This window comes from Artemia franciscana, chromosome 13, assembly GCF_032884065.1.
Source record: "Artemia franciscana chromosome 13, ASM3288406v1, whole genome shotgun sequence".
NCBI classification, from domain to species: Eukaryota; Metazoa; Arthropoda; class Branchiopoda; order Anostraca; family Artemiidae; genus Artemia; species Artemia franciscana.
Genome location: NC_088875.1, coordinates 42,684,431 through 42,701,279, shown reverse-complemented (window position 1 = coordinate 42,701,279; position 16,849 = coordinate 42,684,431). Strand labels below are relative to the sequence as shown.

At 36.3% G+C, this 16,849-nt stretch overlaps 1 protein-coding gene across 3 annotated transcripts in view; it reads right to left on the bottom strand.

The window, feature by feature from the left end:
• Window positions 1–16,849, bottom strand: part of LOC136034958 (zinc finger MYND domain-containing protein 10-like) — an 82,549-nt gene that overhangs the window by 7,438 nt on the left and 58,262 nt on the right. For 2 of the 3 annotated variants that reach the window (XM_065716508.1, XM_065716506.1), the window contains exons 7-9: window positions 11,987–12,228; window positions 10,098–10,396; window positions 3,199–3,489 (exon numbers count right to left, since the gene is read on the bottom strand). In XM_065716508.1, coding sequence (XP_065572580.1) covers window positions 3,389–3,489; window positions 10,098–10,396; window positions 11,987–12,228 — 642 coding nt within the window. In that variant the 3' untranslated portion in view covers window positions 3,199–3,388. Of the gene's footprint in view, window positions 1–3,198; window positions 3,490–10,097; window positions 10,397–11,986; window positions 12,229–16,849 lie in introns of those variants that run through there. The other variant, XM_065716507.1, reaches the window with a different exon arrangement.

Sequence of the window (16,849 nt, the reverse complement as noted above, 5' to 3'; positions counted from 1 at the left end):
GCCAAGCCAGAATTGTGATGCTACTTATAGTATTAGAGAATAATATAAACTAGCTTATAAAATGAAACTGTCCTTTTTTATGTTTCTCATGTATTTTCAGTGTATTTTTCAATCAATACAAAAAAAAGAAAAAAAAATCGAAAATGTAATTCTGTGCATGGATAAAACTGCGTCTCAGTTACCGAATTGCAGAATTATCGTCTTACATTGAAAAATTTTATGTGTAGAACTGTGCAAAATTAATATGCAAAAAACTTACACAGGGAACATAAACCTTAACAGACAGAGAACAGGGAACATAAACCTTAGCCTACGCTTAACAGAAAATACACAGTGAAAACTGTTGAAGTCGCAAAAAAACGAACAGAATCAAACGAGGATTTAATCTTTTCAAACAGTTCGTGGTAACGAACTGTAGTAAGGAGCGATCCGGCTCAATAGTAACCAAAACTCTAAAAAATTGAATTTTGATATCAATAGCTACATCAAAAGAATCGCATTTTAATGCTGATTTTAAATATATAAGTTTCATCAAGTTTAGTCTTAGCCATCAAAAGTTACGAGCCTGAGAAAATTTGCTTTATTTAGGAAAATAGGGGGAAACACCCCCTAAAAGTCGTAGGATCTTGACGAAAATGAAACCATCAGATTCAGCGTATCAGAGAACCCTACTGTAGAAGTTTCAAGCTCCTATCTACAAAAATGTGGAATTTTGCATTTTTTGCCCGAAGACAAATCACGGGTGCGTGTTTATTTGTTTTTTTTTTTTTTTGTTTTTTTTTTTTCTTTTCCCCAGGGGTCATCGTATCGACCAAGTGGTCCTAGAATGTCGCAAGAGGGCTCATTCTAACGGAAATGAAAAGTTCTAGTGCCCTTTTTAAGTGACCAAAAAAATTGGAGGGCATCTAGGCCCCCTCCCACGCTCATTTTTTTCCCAAAGTCAACGGATCAAAATTTTGAGATAGCCATTTTGTTTAGCATAGTCGAAAATCATAATAACTATGTTTTTGGGGATGACTTACTCCCCCACAGTCCCTGGGGGTGGGGTTGCAAGTTACAAACTTCAACCAGTCTTTACATATAATAATGGTTATTGGAAAGTGTACAGACGTTTTCAGGGGGATTTTTTTGGTTTTGGGGGTAGGGTTGAGGGAGGGGGCTATGTGGGAGGATCTTTCCTTGGAGAAATATGCCATGGGGGAAAAAAATTCAATGAAAAGGGCGCAGGACGAATCTGGTCACGTTAGAAAAAAACGTCAAATTAAGAGCTTAATATACAATGCTGGGTGTTCGGAGCCTCTCTATTCTGGAGTATAATTTGAAAATAACACAACTATACGAGCGATAAAACATATATACCACAACCATAACTACTGCTAAGAGATAACACAACTATAAAGCGAAAACAGGTGAAAACTAACGGGAAAATAAACGAACTAAGAGGTGGAAGGGGCCCAGAGAAAAACTATAATCCTTTTTCAATTTTGAGCCTAACTTCCGCAAAGGAGTAATAATGTCAGAAGCCCCAAAATACCGAATTATTTTCTTTTCAAACAGTTCGTGGTAAGGAACTGTAGTAAGGGGCGACCCGGCTCAATAGTAAACGAAACTCTAAAAAACGGAATTTTGATACTAAAAGATATATCAAAAGATTCGAATTTTTACGCTGATTCTAAATATTAAGTTTCAATTAATTTAGTCTTTGTCATCAAAAGTTACGAGCCTGAGAAAATTTACCCTATTTTGGAAAAAAGGGGGAAACATCCATTAAAAGTCATAGAATCTTAACGAAAATCACACTATCGCATTCGTTATATCAGAGAACTCTATAGCAAAAATTTCAAGCTCCTATCTAAAAAATGTGGAATTTTGTATTTTTTGCCAGAAGACAAATCACGGGTGCGTGTTTATTTATTTGTTTGTTTTTTTTTTTTTCCCAGGGGTCATCTTATCGACCAAGTGGTCCTAGGATGTCGCGAGAGGGCTCATTCTAACGGAAAGGAAAAGTTCTAGTGCCCTTTTTAAGTGACCAAAAAATTGGAGGGCAAATAGGCCCCCTCCCATGCTCATTTTTTTCCAAAAGTCAACAGATTAAAATTTTAAGATAGCCATTTTGTTCAGCATAGTCGAAAACCATAATAACTATGTCTTTGGGAATGACTTACTCCCCCACAATCCCTGAGGGAGGGGCTACAAGTTACAAACTTTGACCAGTGTTTACATATAGTAATGGTTATTGGGAAGTGTACAGACGTTTTCATGGGGATTTTTTGGTTTGGGGGGTGGGGTTGATGGGAGAGGGCTTTGTGGGAGGATCTTTCCTTTGAGGAATATGTCACGGGGGAAGAAAAATTCAATGAAAAGGGCGCAGGATTTTCTAGCATTACTATAAAAAAAACAGTGAAAAAATAAACATGAAAACGTTTTTTCAAATGAAAGTAAGGAATAGCATTGAAATTTAAAACGAACAGAGATTATTACGCATATGAGGGGTTCTAAAAATACTTTAGAATAAAGAGCGAGGTATTTAGGAGGAGATAGATACCTCGCTCTTGATGCTAAAATATTTTTAGTGATTTCAACTATTTATTCTACGGCCTTTTTGATTCAGGGGTCATTCTTAAAGAATTGGGACAAAACTTACGATTTAGTGTAAAGAGCGAGGTATTAACGAGGGTACAAACCCCCTCGTACACATAATAAAAATATAAGAATATAAAAGTTTGTTACGTAAGTTAATTCTTAAGTTACGTATATTTTTTACTAATAAAAACGTTCGTTGAATATTAAAAGTTCTAGTAGCCTTTTTAAGTAACCGAAAAATTGGAGGGCAGCAAGGCCTCCTTCCCCACCCCTTATTTCTCAAAATCGTCTGATCAAAACTAAGAGAAAGCCATTTAGCCAAAAAAAATTAATATACTAATTTCATTTCAATAATTTATGTGCGGAGAGCCAAAATCAAACATGCATTAATTCAAAAACGTTCAGAAATTAAATAAAAAAAAATAGTTTTTTTAACTGAAAGTAAGGAGCGACATTAAAACTTAAAACGAACAGAAATTACTCCGTATATGAAATGGGTTGTCCCCTCCGCAGTCCCACGCTCTTTACGCTAAAGTTTTTCATTGTTTTAAAAAGTAGAATTGTGGCAAAGAGTCAAACTTTAGCGTAAAGAGCGTGGGACTGCGGAGGGGACAACCCATTTCATATACGGAGTAATTTCTGTTCGTTTTAAGTTTTAATGTCGCTCCTTACTTTCAGTTAAAAAAACTATTTTTTTTTATTTAATAACAATTAAGGAATGGTGCCAAGAATCTCTGTTGACTCTTAAATAACTATATACAGGGTAATGGCTGATATGTAGGCTGATGTCACTTCTGCATAATGGTTAATCCATGGTGAGAAAGCTTTCTATATCTTTTGGAATTTTCTTCAAGAAGGAAAACTTTGAAGGTTTGTCAATCTTCGTTTTGTCTACGGTAGCTATTCCTGAAATAAAAATATATTATTTTATATGTTACTATAAATACATGCTATACATATAATATATATATATATATATATATATATATATATATATATATATATATATATATATATATATATATATATATATATATATATATATATATATATATATAATATATATTGTTATAATCTAGATATATAAAAATAAGTTGTCTGTGTGTCTGTAGAGTGACGTCACTGTCCGCATATGACGTCTGAATTATTTCATCACCTACCAATTCAAAAACGAATGTATTCAAGCCGAAGTAGCTCAGTTATATAACTACCTGTGTTGGCGCAGTGGGTTTGACCTTAGCGTGGTAATACGGGACCCAGAGATCGAACCATGCTGCAGGAATGCACTACAGGGCCGACGCAGGGACCTTAGTAGTCAAGAAGCGTCGTTAATCCGATACAAATACAGTAGCTCAGTTGGTAAAGCGTTATGTTCCAGGTTCTAGGTCCGAGAGGTTCCAGGTTCGAACCTTGGCTTTAGCATTAATACAAAAGAAGAAAAAAAAAACTAAAAAAGATAAAACTACAAAAAAAACTAAAAAGAAAATACTAAAAAAACTATAAAAGCTAAAAAACTGAAAAAAGGGTAAAAACTAAAAACTGAAAAAGTAAAAAAAAAACTAAAAAAAAATAAAAAAAAGGTAAAAACTAAAAAAAAACTAAAAAAAAAAAAAAACTAAAAACTTCATATAAAAATAAGTTGTCTGTGTGTCTGTCGTGTGACGTCACTGTCCGCATATGACGTCTGAATTATTTCATCACATACCAATTCAAAAACGAATGTATTCAAGCCGATGTAGCTCAGTTATATAACTATCTGTGTTGGCGCAGTGGGTTTGACCTTAGCGTGGTAATACGGGACCCAGAGATCGAACCATGCTGCAGGAATGCACTACAGGGCCGACGCAGGGACCTTAGTTAGTAGTCAAGAAGCGTCGTTAATCCGATACAAATACAAATACAGTAGCTCAGTTGGTAAAGCGTTATATTCCAGGTTCTAGGTCCGAGAGGTTCCAGGTTCAAACCTTGGCTTTAGCATTAATATAAAAGAAGAAAAAAAAACTAAAAAAGATAAAAACTACAAAAAAAACTAAAAAGTAAATACTAAAAAAACCAAAAAAGCTAAAAAACTAAAAAAAAGGGTAACAAACTAAAAAAGTAAAAAAACTAAAAAAAAATAAAAAAGGTAAAAACTACAAAAAAACTAAAAAGAAAATCAAAACTAAAAAATATATATGAAAATAAGTTGTCTGTGTGTCTGTCGAGTGACGTCACTGTCCGCATTTGACGTCTGAATTATTTCATCACATACCAATTAAAAACGAATGTATTCAAGCCGAAGTAGCTCAGTTATATAACTACCTGTGTTGGCGCAGTGGGTTTGACCTTAGCGTGGTAATACGGGACCCAGAGATCGAACCATGCTGCAGGAATGCACTACAGGGCCGACGCAGGGACCTTAGTAGTCAAGAAGCGTCGTTAATCCGATACAAATACAGTAGCTCAGTTGGTAAAGCGTTATGTTCCAGGTTCTAGGTCCGAGAGGTTCCAGGTTCGAACCTTGGCTTTAGCATTAATACAAAAGAAGAAAAAAAACTAAAAAAGATAAAAACTACAAAAAAAAACTAAAAAGAAAATACTAAAAAAACTAAAAAAGCTAAAAAACTTAAAAAAGGGTAAAAAACTAAAAAAGTAAAAAAAAAATAAAAAAAGGTAAAAACTGCAAAAAAACTAAAAAGAAAAAAAATAAAAACTAATAAAAAACTAAAAAAACCAAAAACTGAAAAAGAAAAAAAAACTAAAAAAGGGAAAAAAACTGACAAATAAAGGAGAAAAAGAAAACTAAAAAAACTAAAGAAGGTAAATGTATTCAAGCCGAAGTAGCTGAGTTGGTAAAGCGTTTTGTTCCAGGTTCTAGGTCCGAGAGGTTCCAGGTTCGAATCTTGGCTTTAGCATTAATACAAAAGAAGAAAAAAAACTAAAAAAGAAAACTAACTAAAAAAAAAACTAAAAAACAGGTAAAAACTACAAAAAGTAAAAAAGAAAAAAACTAAACAAACTAAAAAAAGGGTAAAAACAGCAAAAAAACTAAAAAGAAAAAAAATTAAAACTAATAAAAAAAACTAAAAACTGAACAAGAAAAAAAAACTAAAAAAAGGAAAAAAGCTGAAAAATAAAGAGAAAAATAAAACTAAAAAAAAAACTAAAAAAGGTAAAAACTACAAAAAAAACTAAAAAGAAAAAAGAAAAAAAAGCTAAAAAAAAGGTAAAAACCAAAAAAACTAAAAAGAAAAAAAGGAAAAAAACAAAAAATTTATTTCATCATATACCAATTCAAAAACGAATGTATATACAGACCGGGACACAGGGAATAAATATGACGACCGGGACACTCAAAGAGAAATTACAGACTGGGACACCGGGACACAAATGACGACTGGGACGTGTGTGTCGACTGACGTCATGTTTGTGTGTCAACTGACGTCATGTTTGTCGACTATAAATGACGATTGGGACACAGGGACACAACTACAGCGAGGACGCCGGGGGGAACAGGGGGATATATAAATGACGATGGGGACACAGGGAATGTTTGATTAGCAATCACCATCAACGAAGCTCAAGGGCAATCATTAGAATAATGAGGTATAGATCTGAATACGGATTGTTTTTCCCATGGACAATTATATGTTGCATGTTCAAGAGTCGGTAAACCTGACAATATATTTATATGTACAGACAATGGGACAGCGAAGAATGTTGTATATTCGCAAGTTTTACGTAGTTAAAAACATATATATATATATATATATATATATATATATATATATATATATATATATATATATATATATATATATATATATATATATATATATACATATCTATCTATATTCACAGGTGGGACACAGGGACACAACTACAATGGCGCGTAACTAATATGGCGTGTAACGACTTACGCGCGCGGGGGGGGGGGGCTTGGGGGGGTGGCACCGACTAGGTGTTGGGGTGGCACGAAGCGCCACCCCAACAGCTAGTATCGTCATAATACTTTGATGTTTGTATCTACTGACCAAAATTAACTTCTGTGCTTCCTTACTTATGGGCACCCATAGACTTGAAGAGGGCATTTACCCCTAACCTAAATCTACATATATATAAAGAAAACTTTTTCATTATTTGGAAGATTGGACATCTTCTCTGGCAAAGAATAATCATTTTAAAATGTAACCCATATCCTTAAAGGGAAATCTCCTGTACTTTTTAAATATTGGAAGTGGTAAAAAATAGCCTATAGAGGAAATAGAACTAAACATTTGCTACATTATGTAACTCAATTTTCCATCATAGAAATAATAACTATGTATATCCTGAAAAATTTATGGAAGTTACAAATTTAATCCACTTTGGGATAGTTACATGTATGTCCCGTTTCATTGTCCCGAAAGTTTTTTAATGTCCCGAACTGGGGATAGGAGAAAATTTAGAGCTGTTAGTAATTTTTTACAAACTAAACCATCAAATTTCAAACGAAAGGCTTTAGTCCTGAAATATTTGATATCACAGTTTTTTCCTTAAAATATTGTTGGATAAGTCTTGGCTGCATGTGACTACACTAGTTATAACAACTCACTGCAACACCAAACCGGCAGAGATCAGCACAGCTACACACGCTCCTGCTCCACTACAAATTACTCAAATCGTCACTCTAGTCCCTCCTATGAAGTTCCAATTTCCTATAAATTCTTTCATATAACCTCTTATCACTCCATCGGGGACAACTGTTTTTAGTACTGGCCTAAGCTTGCGTCACAGACCTTAAAAAAGTAAAATGGCCAATGAGTTCCCAGGTTTAAGACTTCACCACTTGGATCTGTTTTAAACCAATATGATACGTTTGCTTAGCCAATGTGAAACCATTACAAATCGCGTTTTGAACCAAACAGAACGAAAGACAAAGGAATAGAAAATTGTCCCCGCCCCATTTAGGAAAAAGATTTATTTGCATCTTTATTTTTGAAAAATCGAAACAAAGTCATCTTCCTGCCTCTACATTTTTAAGAATTACACCCCTGGTGTCTTGCCGCTCTCTTACGGATTCTGAAGTAATTCAGTGTCACTAATAGCTTTAGCGGGACTGATATGCGCGATTGGTTTACCTAAAGAATTTCTTTGTAAATGGAGACCAATACATTTCATCGACTGTGGACGAAAGGACCATGAATCGTACAATACACCAGTTTCTAATTTGGGCGCCCCCTGGACCCACCTTAGGTCTACTTGTATTTGAAAATTACAATTTTCAAAAATATTCCTTTGGGCTCTTTCAAAATTATGAAGTTTTTTGTCAGACGTTGAATCGTCAAGATGAATAGAAAAAACTACGTTGTGTTTGATTTAACGGAACTCATTTAACTAATAAGTCCAATATTTTCGCTTTTAATGTTTTATTTGCCAAAAAGTGAATTAAGAAAGTTCACCAAGCTTTTGAAAATAGAACGGAAAGTTTGGCAGAAAATGCGAAGTTGCTACAACGTGAGTCGTACAAGTAATTAGGAACAGACCATCAGGTTCATGAAAGTGAGTTCTGAAAGAGTCAAAACAATGAAGTTGGCCAAAATCATCTAGGGTAGCTAAATCAGCCATCTTTTGAAAATTTTACTCCTCTTGTTTTCTATTATAAGTAGAAAAGTAAACTCAAGCATTAAAAATACAGCCTCTGAGTGAGCGAGTTTTATGAAAAGCTGCATCATTCAATCTGGGAAACCCTATTTCTCATATTTTGCAAGAGCCAACCCTTTTACCATGGAGAGAGGCATATAAGTTCAAATTCGTGCCAGAAATTCTTTGTAGACATTTAAGAACGATGAATTCATCACCTTGACATCACAGACATCACCTTGAAGCAGAGGTTCGGGTCCGAGGCTTATCTTTGACGTTTCGTTAGTGGTCCTTGTTTGACGGGGATAGCTTTCTAGACCAATGCCCAATCAGTTTCTTTGGCTCGGCTAGGGGCAGGGACGCCAGTCGCTGACTGTTTGGCCCGAACCGAAGAGGCGTACCCACACAGGACTATCCGAGTAGTTTCGCAGTCAAGTTTTAAGTTAGCTAAGAATCCGTTAGCAAAAAGTGTTCAAAGTCAACTAAGAATTACAAAAAACAACGGCAACTAATAAAGTAAATCGAACGAGGATTCAATTATTCAAATTAAGCAATGTTTTTGTCCGTAAATAATTCGAACATTAACATTATGCCAATTTCCAAAGACACCTATACCTCCAAAGGAAAGATACACCTACTTAAGCTGTTTGGTACCATATGTTTTTATTGCTGATTTCTTACTCCCATTTTTTATTTGGTGGCTGCAATTACCAAAACGCTCCAAACTATTGCCAAAAGTGCCAAAACTATTGCCGAAATCGTATTACACATTTTGAGATTTTCTTTCTTATTAAAAATTGAATTCCCAATTTGTCGTAACTTTTTAAGGTATTCTTGGTTGTGTAATTTTGCTCTAAATTAGTTTAAAAAAAATTATTTCCTCTATTCATTGATATTTTAACAAGCGCTTATAGGAAAAAAAACGAAAATAGGCATGGTGTATATTAATTAATCAGTTGGTGAATGGTAGGCTACCTGTTAAGGATCTGGTACATTTAATAGTCTAAAACTCTTGTACACGAAAATATACAGCCTATTTTCTTCTTTTCATGGTGAATTTTCTCGCACTTACATTCTTTTGGAAAGCTATTGAGTGCCGTCTAATCTTGGAACTTAGTTGATTACAGTCGAACTACAATCACTTCCAAGCATTTTATCTTTTGGCGTCAGAGGCTTTGACAAAGAGCTACTTTGACGATAACTCACTATGTTGAGTTATTTCTCAGTCACTTAAAGATGTTAGGAATTGGTCGGTAATAAATGGTCGGATCCACTTTTTGATCCAGTGTCCACCTGGATTTTCACTTATGGATTTTCACTGGATTAGGAATTTCACTTACGGATTTTGAAGTTTTGAAAAAGGTATTCTTAGGAGACTTGAAAGTACTTTAAGTTCCTGTAACAGTTTTTTGAATTGGTATAAAAATTATAAGGAAATAATGATGGCAAATCTCTTGAAACAAGCTTTAGACGTTCGGACCTCACCAGAACTACGGTGCTTAACTACAGTCAAATCAACTACCGTAGTTGAGGGTTCGAATTCACTCATAGTAACTCGATTTAAATTTCATATCTTCTGCCAGTTTTATGTTGTCTTTTTTTATTTATTTCGAAAAGTTTGCTCACCGTCCAAATAAGAAACGGACCTTATCTTTGGGAAAAGGGGCAGTGGAGCCAATTGTGTCAGGAACATTTTCCCCAATTGAAAAAAAAACCTTTTTTTGGTATTTTCATTGGAAAAAATCGAAAAAAACATCCTCCCCCTAAATTTTGAAAAATATGTTTCACCCATCCCCAACATTTTTTGAATTGAGGCCTCTGAAAAGGATCGAAATCCAAATCTTTCGACTTGATGTATTTTTAACATCCCCAGGAGTTGGGATCTATTAAATTTACAAATGGGAAATGCTTGCCTTTTTTCGCCCGAAGGCCAAGTTTTGAGCCAACTTCTTTTACTGTAGCCTCAACTTTTTGAGCTTCTGACGAGCTCAGCTCTTCTGTATGGTTTAGATCAAAGGGTGTTATCCCAGGTGCACGACTAGGTGGGGGGTCGCTAGCTATTTCTGCGCCAATTTTATCTAGCCCCTCTTGCAGCTCTCCTACTGTCTTTGGAGGATTTATGGGTTCACCCAATGATATAGGATCAGCAGAGCCAAATAAAATGCTGTTGTAAGCAAGCAGTAGCTTCTCCACTTCGTAAGAAGCCATGATTCTAAAATAAAAATAATTTACATGAACATTATTTCAAGGTACTTGTACGGATTCTAGGTGTTCACCCCCTGGACAATACCCCCCCCCCATGGAAAATACTTCCCAGAAAATACCCCCCAGGAAATACCCTAGGCTCCCTCAAGAAACAATTAAAGATATTTTTACTATAAAAATTAAATTGAAATAAGTTATAGTATTGATCAGTTATTTATATTGATTAATTATTTAGAATTAATTATTTAGAAAGAAAGTAATTATTTAGAAATGGATGGTATGAGTGTTGGTTCCTCGAGGTTTATTTGTTTATTTTTTTTAAGGATTTTATTTAAATTAGGTGGTGCAGACGATGGATGTATTGGGTGCACATGGTGCGAATGGGTGATGGAAGGCTACCTCATGACATATGGTGTTGGATACCCCCTGGTCTCTGCAAGTCAGGGAGACGCAAAATGACCGTTGGCAGGATGTTAGAGAAGGAGGCGAAGCTGGCGAGGTCTTCGATGGAGGAGCTTTGGTCGAGGGCTCAGGACAGGTCGTTGTGGCGAACCACTGCTGCTGCCTTATGCACCCTCAGGCGTGGGAGGACCTAAGTCTAAGTAAGTAAGTAAGGTGCGGAGACCAGTTGTACTCGGTTGGGGAATGGTGAGTAGAATCTAAATATATTTTAAGTGTGAATGTACTTAATATTTATTTTATTTTTTCCCCAAATAACGGGCCATTGAGCCCTTAGGGATATTTTTTTTATAATTGGAAGTATATTGGTAATGAAAGGAACTTGAACTTGAAAAAAAAAATAGAAGAAAATTCACCCCTTTCACCGGAAAAACGTATGCACACCCCGCAACAACAAATACTATGCGTAAACATTAGAATTTTTTTTAACTTAAAGACTTTTCCCCAGGGGCTGTGGGGGGTCATGGTATATCCAATGAACAAAATGGCTATCTCAAAATTTTGATCGGACGATTTTGGGGAAATGGAGCAGGGGAGGGAATATAGTTGTCCTCAAGTATTTTTGGTCACTTAAAAAAGGGCACTAGAACTTTTGATTTTCGTTGAATTATTTCTGTTGAATATATACGATCACCCCTGGAAAAAAAATGAACACGCATCCGGAATCTTTCTTCTGGCAAAAAATACAAAATTCCACATTTTTGTAGGTAGGAGCTTGAAAACTCTACCGTAGGGTTTTCTGATACGCTGAATCTGATGGTGTGATTTTCCATAAAATTCTATTACTTTTAATGGGGTATTTTTCTCTTTTTTCGAAAATAAACCAAATTTTCTCAGGCTCGAAGCCGTTACTGGGAAAAACTAAACTTAACGAAACTTATATATTTGAAATCAGTATAATAAGCCAATCCTTTTGATATATCTATTGATATCAAAATTGTCTTTTTTAGAGTTTCAGTTACTATTCAGCCAGGTCACTCCTTACTTACAGTCCGTTGCCACAAACTGTTCGATAAAAAACATGAAAAGATTCAATTTTAGTTGCTTTAGGAACTTGGAATTCAAAGGCCACTTTTCCTAGATTTGACCCATTTTAAAACTGAACCGTTAAATTCTAATAAAAAATGACCTTGCTTACCTGCCGATCAACTCTTTTTCCTCGACACTGTCCAAAACTGCAAGGAAATGCTGACCAAGTTGAATTTTATTCTTCTCCGCCTCCTTATCAATTACTTCATAGCTAGATCCTATTTCTTCCACAAGAGATATGTAGTTTTGACAAGACTTGCTATTTTTAACTTCGAGGTCTTCTAGCCATCGACCAAGAATCGAAATTGAGGCATGAGTTTGAAATCTTTCTGATTTTATAAGGCTAGGGATCTGAAAAAACGTTCCTAAATTCGAATTAGTTGTCTTCATTTAGTCTTCGAAGTGCGAACACCTCTTTGGATTTTAAAACCTGCTTTGGACTTGTATTAATTAAGTGCTGTGAACTTTTCAGTAGCCGTAATTAATTCAGTGACCGTAGCTAATTCTGTTGTTATTTTGTAATATTTGCTATGGTTCAACTTGACCTAGGTTCCGAGTGAATATATTTTTTATTTTCTCAATTTTAAACTTGCATTAATTCAGTGGTTTAAACTCGAATTACTTCAGTGACCATAGATAATTTTTGATTTCATATAATTGAGAAGTGTACTGGGAACAAGCAGAAGAGGGAAAGGAACCTCCCGCAAGCGACGTATTGTACCCGCCGGTATTAAGTTACCTGTAAATTGCGGAGAATAGTTGAGGGGGTCCTTACACTTCCCTTGTTCCTAGGATCCTTCATTACTGGTTTGGATTGACGAATGTGCAAGGAAAATGGACTTTAATCTTGAACCTTCGGAACGTTTAGTCTTTTCCTCCGTTCTGAACTTTCTTCAGTATAACTTGGAGAGAGGAGTAGAAGATGCAGTTATTTTGAAAGCGGCTGTTGACTTTTTTGAGCCGGCAGATATTACGAAGGGGAAGAAGCAGATGTGGGAAAAGCTGTCGATTACGGATGCTTGTCCTAAACGCACAGGACCAAATGCTCTAATGAATTACCTGAAGGACATGCTTGAACAGTTTCTTAAAATAAAAACTGAGCCTTTTCCTATCATTCCTGTTTTCGTGATACGCTCCCCGACAGAGGTTCCGTGTTTGCCTGCAGTAGCTTATTCTAGGCTCTCGGCAAAAATTAATACTCTCCATCAGACCCTGCTGCAAATTAAAGATAAGGTGACTGCCTATGATCTCAACTTCCCAGGATTACCAGGGGACGGTGATGCTTCCATTCCAGTTGTAACGAATCAAGCGACAATCGTTATCACGAAGACACCGCGTGATCTTGACAATCCGTCGAAACGAAAAGCTGTGATTGATAAAATTGCCGGACATGAGTGTGTTCAGAATATTCGCGCCTCTGGAGACAGAATAATTGTGAATATTGACAGCGTTGCGGCAAGCGGCTTTTGTGATTCAGTCCGATCAGTCTTGCATGGATCAAAGGTGAAGTTTCTGGAAAGGAAGTTCTATGGAATCGCAAAAGGGATTGGCGACTCGTTTGATTGCCTTTAGTGATCAAGGGTCTCTTATTTCGGCTCTTAGACTGGGGTTGAAAATTGAATATGAACTGATCCGTGTCTATGAATTTAAAAAAATCCTGAGACGCTGTAACAAATGCCAGTCTCCTGAAAATCTAATTGCTAACTGTCCTAGTACCTGCTATAAATGTGCTAGATGCTCTGGTCCTCATGAATGTTGCAAAGACACCTTATGTACGGATCCGATAAAATGCGCAAATTGCGGTGATGATCATATGGCATTTAGTTTTCGCTGTCCTCGTCTCCAGGCTCTTGTTAAGACCGTTACAGGGCGCCTTCATAAATGAACTGTCGCATAATTTCGGTGTTCTCGTTTATCATTAACGGGACTAAAGACAAAGTGCCCAGTCTAGAGGAAAAGTTAAGCCGTTTTAATGTCCTTGTCCTGCAAGAACACTTGCTTCCAGCCTGCAGCGTGAACTTTTTACGAAGGAATCGTGATCACATTGTGTTTAGTACCAATGCTAGACGGACTCGGGGCAGGCCTTCTGGTGGCCTCGCGTGTTATATCAGACGGAATCTCGCAGATTTATCACCGGTGTGCTACCACTCATCTGAGCCTTTTCTTGCTGTAAGACTTGGTGACTCTGTCCTAATTAATGCTTACCTGCTGCATGATAAAAAGTCGGTACAGTCGTTCTCGAGTTTTGCCATGTCTTGTGATAAGCTACAAGGTCTAATTAGCGGAATTGAATCTGTTGGGTATTCATGGCTTCTTAATGGTGATCTAAATTGCAACATCCACATATCATCCAGTCGATCTGAGACCCTACTAAATGCTCTACCAGCCGCGCATAGGACTATAAATAAAGATTGCAGCTTCTCATATATCCATAATAGTGGAGCAGTTTCTGATTTGGACCATTGTGTGTGTTCGCCCTTTCTTCATACCTCTGATGTTCATGTCGACGATGAGGAAAGAGACTATGACCAACTCCTCTTAATTTAAATCTATCTATTAGCTCTACAATCAGCTTCAGTGCTCCTCCTAAGCATAAAAAATGGATTTGCAAACGTGATTGGGATAATACAAATTGGTCACTCTATCTTTCGACTCTCGCTATTCTGCTATCCACTATTTCGGTGCCTTATCATCTTCTTGGCACTGGTTATTTTGTCAGTGATGCTCGGGGTAAGTTAAACTCTTACTACAGAAATATCGTTTCTTCAATTAAACAAGCTGAAGCAATAGCTGCTCCGTTGATTCGCGTGCGACTTAACACCCGTAAGACCTTTTGGAAGTGTGATCCGGAACTTAAGCAAGTGAAGAACCAAGCCAAGTGTTGGTTGAAAATTTGGATTGCTTGCGGTAGACTTTCAAGTGGTCAGGTTTTTAGCATCAAGCAGAGAACAAAATCAGTTTATAAGCGTCATCTTCGTGCAGTTGAGTTTTCGAGCGCTGAATTTCCGACAAATGGTAAACAGTGGCAAAATGTTCTGAATGCGCCGAAACTCGAAGAATCTTCTTCTTGTGATATTATTCCAAGATTTTCGTGGATTAAATATTATACGCGCATCTTTTCCGCTATGAATTATGATGTTCATAGCCGTTTTACTGCTTAAGTGGCGAAGATTTTTCCTAATAGTGTGAGCCAAAGACATGTTATACCTGTTGATAAAGCTAATATTGTGAAATCTCTTCGACGGTTAAAGTCAAAGTCTTGTGACCTTGATGGTATTTGTGCCGCTCATCTTGATCCGAGGTCAGCTGAACTTCTGTCGCATCTTCAGTTATTATTTCAGATGTGCCTTTCAAGGTCTATTGTTCCTGATTCATTTTTATGTGGAAGTGTTACTACTATTTTAAAGAAAGGAAAATATCTAAATTCGTGTAATTCGTACAGGCCAATAAATTACCGTCGCCTGTACTCTAAGTAAATTATTTGAGTATGTTCTACTCCCACATATCGATGAATTTTTTAATTATGAGGCTAACCAGTTCGGCTTCCAGTCAGGTCTAAGCTGTCAACATGCTCATCGTGTTTTAGCACAGCTTATTAAGGAAGCCACTTGGAGTAATTATAGTCTTCATTTTTGCACCCTTGATATATCTAAAGCGTTCGATGGTGTTTGCCATCCTCAGCCTTGGTATGCTCTTAGTCAGCTTGGTGTGAATGTGTCTGTGATTCTGGTTTCGAAGTTTTGGTATTCAAATTCTTATTTAAGATTAAAGTCAGGAAATGGGGATTTTTTCGGACATATACCAGTCAAGTGTGGAGTGAGACAGGGAGGAGTTCTCTCTCCTCATATCTTTAATGCTTCTATTGAAAATGTATTGTCTGGTATACGTAGTTCTTGTTTTACAGGATTCACAGACGTATCATACTTAGCTTATGCTGATGACTTGCTTCTTATTAGCCGAACTGAGGCCGGTTTAGCGCGTTCTGTCCGATCCGTTGCAGATGTATTTGCAAGAATTGGATTATTGCTAAATGTGAATTTCTTATATTTAATGGGGTTAGTTCGTCTCATCCTTTGGATCGCACTTCTTTTTCCGTACCACAAGTTACTTCTTTTCGATGGCTTGGGATTTCTGTTTGCAATTCTTTAAGTTCTTTTCGTTTTCAGATGATTCGGGATATTCAATTTAAGCTTAAACCGGGGTATTCTAAAATTGTTGGAAATCGTGGACATTTCCGGCGACAAGCACTTACAAAGCTGTACTCGAGTTTCTGCGACCATTCTGTGTTATTTTGTGCTGGTTTTTATATGCTTTCGAATAAAGGTGACGTAAAGAGGGTCAAGACGGATTACTATCGGTATTTAAAGTTCCTACTTTATTTACCACGATCATTTCAGAACCGAAGGTTAATTAGCAAATATCAGGCAACAGATATTGTTCTTTCTGTGGAAAAACTACTAACAATCATCTTATCCGCCTCTTTTGCTAAATTTTTTTTTTTTTTTCTTGTATTTGTGTTATTTGTTTTTGTGATCTTTGTGTTATCTGTAGTTCTTTGTTTTTCTCCTTGTATTCCACTTTTTCCCTTTTGTAAGTGGGTAAGAAATAAATTAATATTTTTATTATTATTATTAATTTGGTAATTGTCGATGCACTTGTTGATAATCGTTACTAATACAAAATTAAAGGAAAACATAGGTTTTTTTTTTCAAATGAATGCAATGAGCGACGTTCAAACAAATGTAAAGTTTGTACTATATGAGGGGACAGCTGCCCCCTAAACCCACTTCGAACTCTTTACATTAAATTTTTGCCATGTTATAGATACGAATTATGCACTCAATAAGACACCACCCAAGTTTTTTCCCAAGGAATAAGGCTCAGAGAACCCCCTCCCAAGGGCGAATCTAGAGCAAAATCTTTAGGGGCCCAATGTGACGAGAGCACCAATAATCGACCAAATTGACAAGTT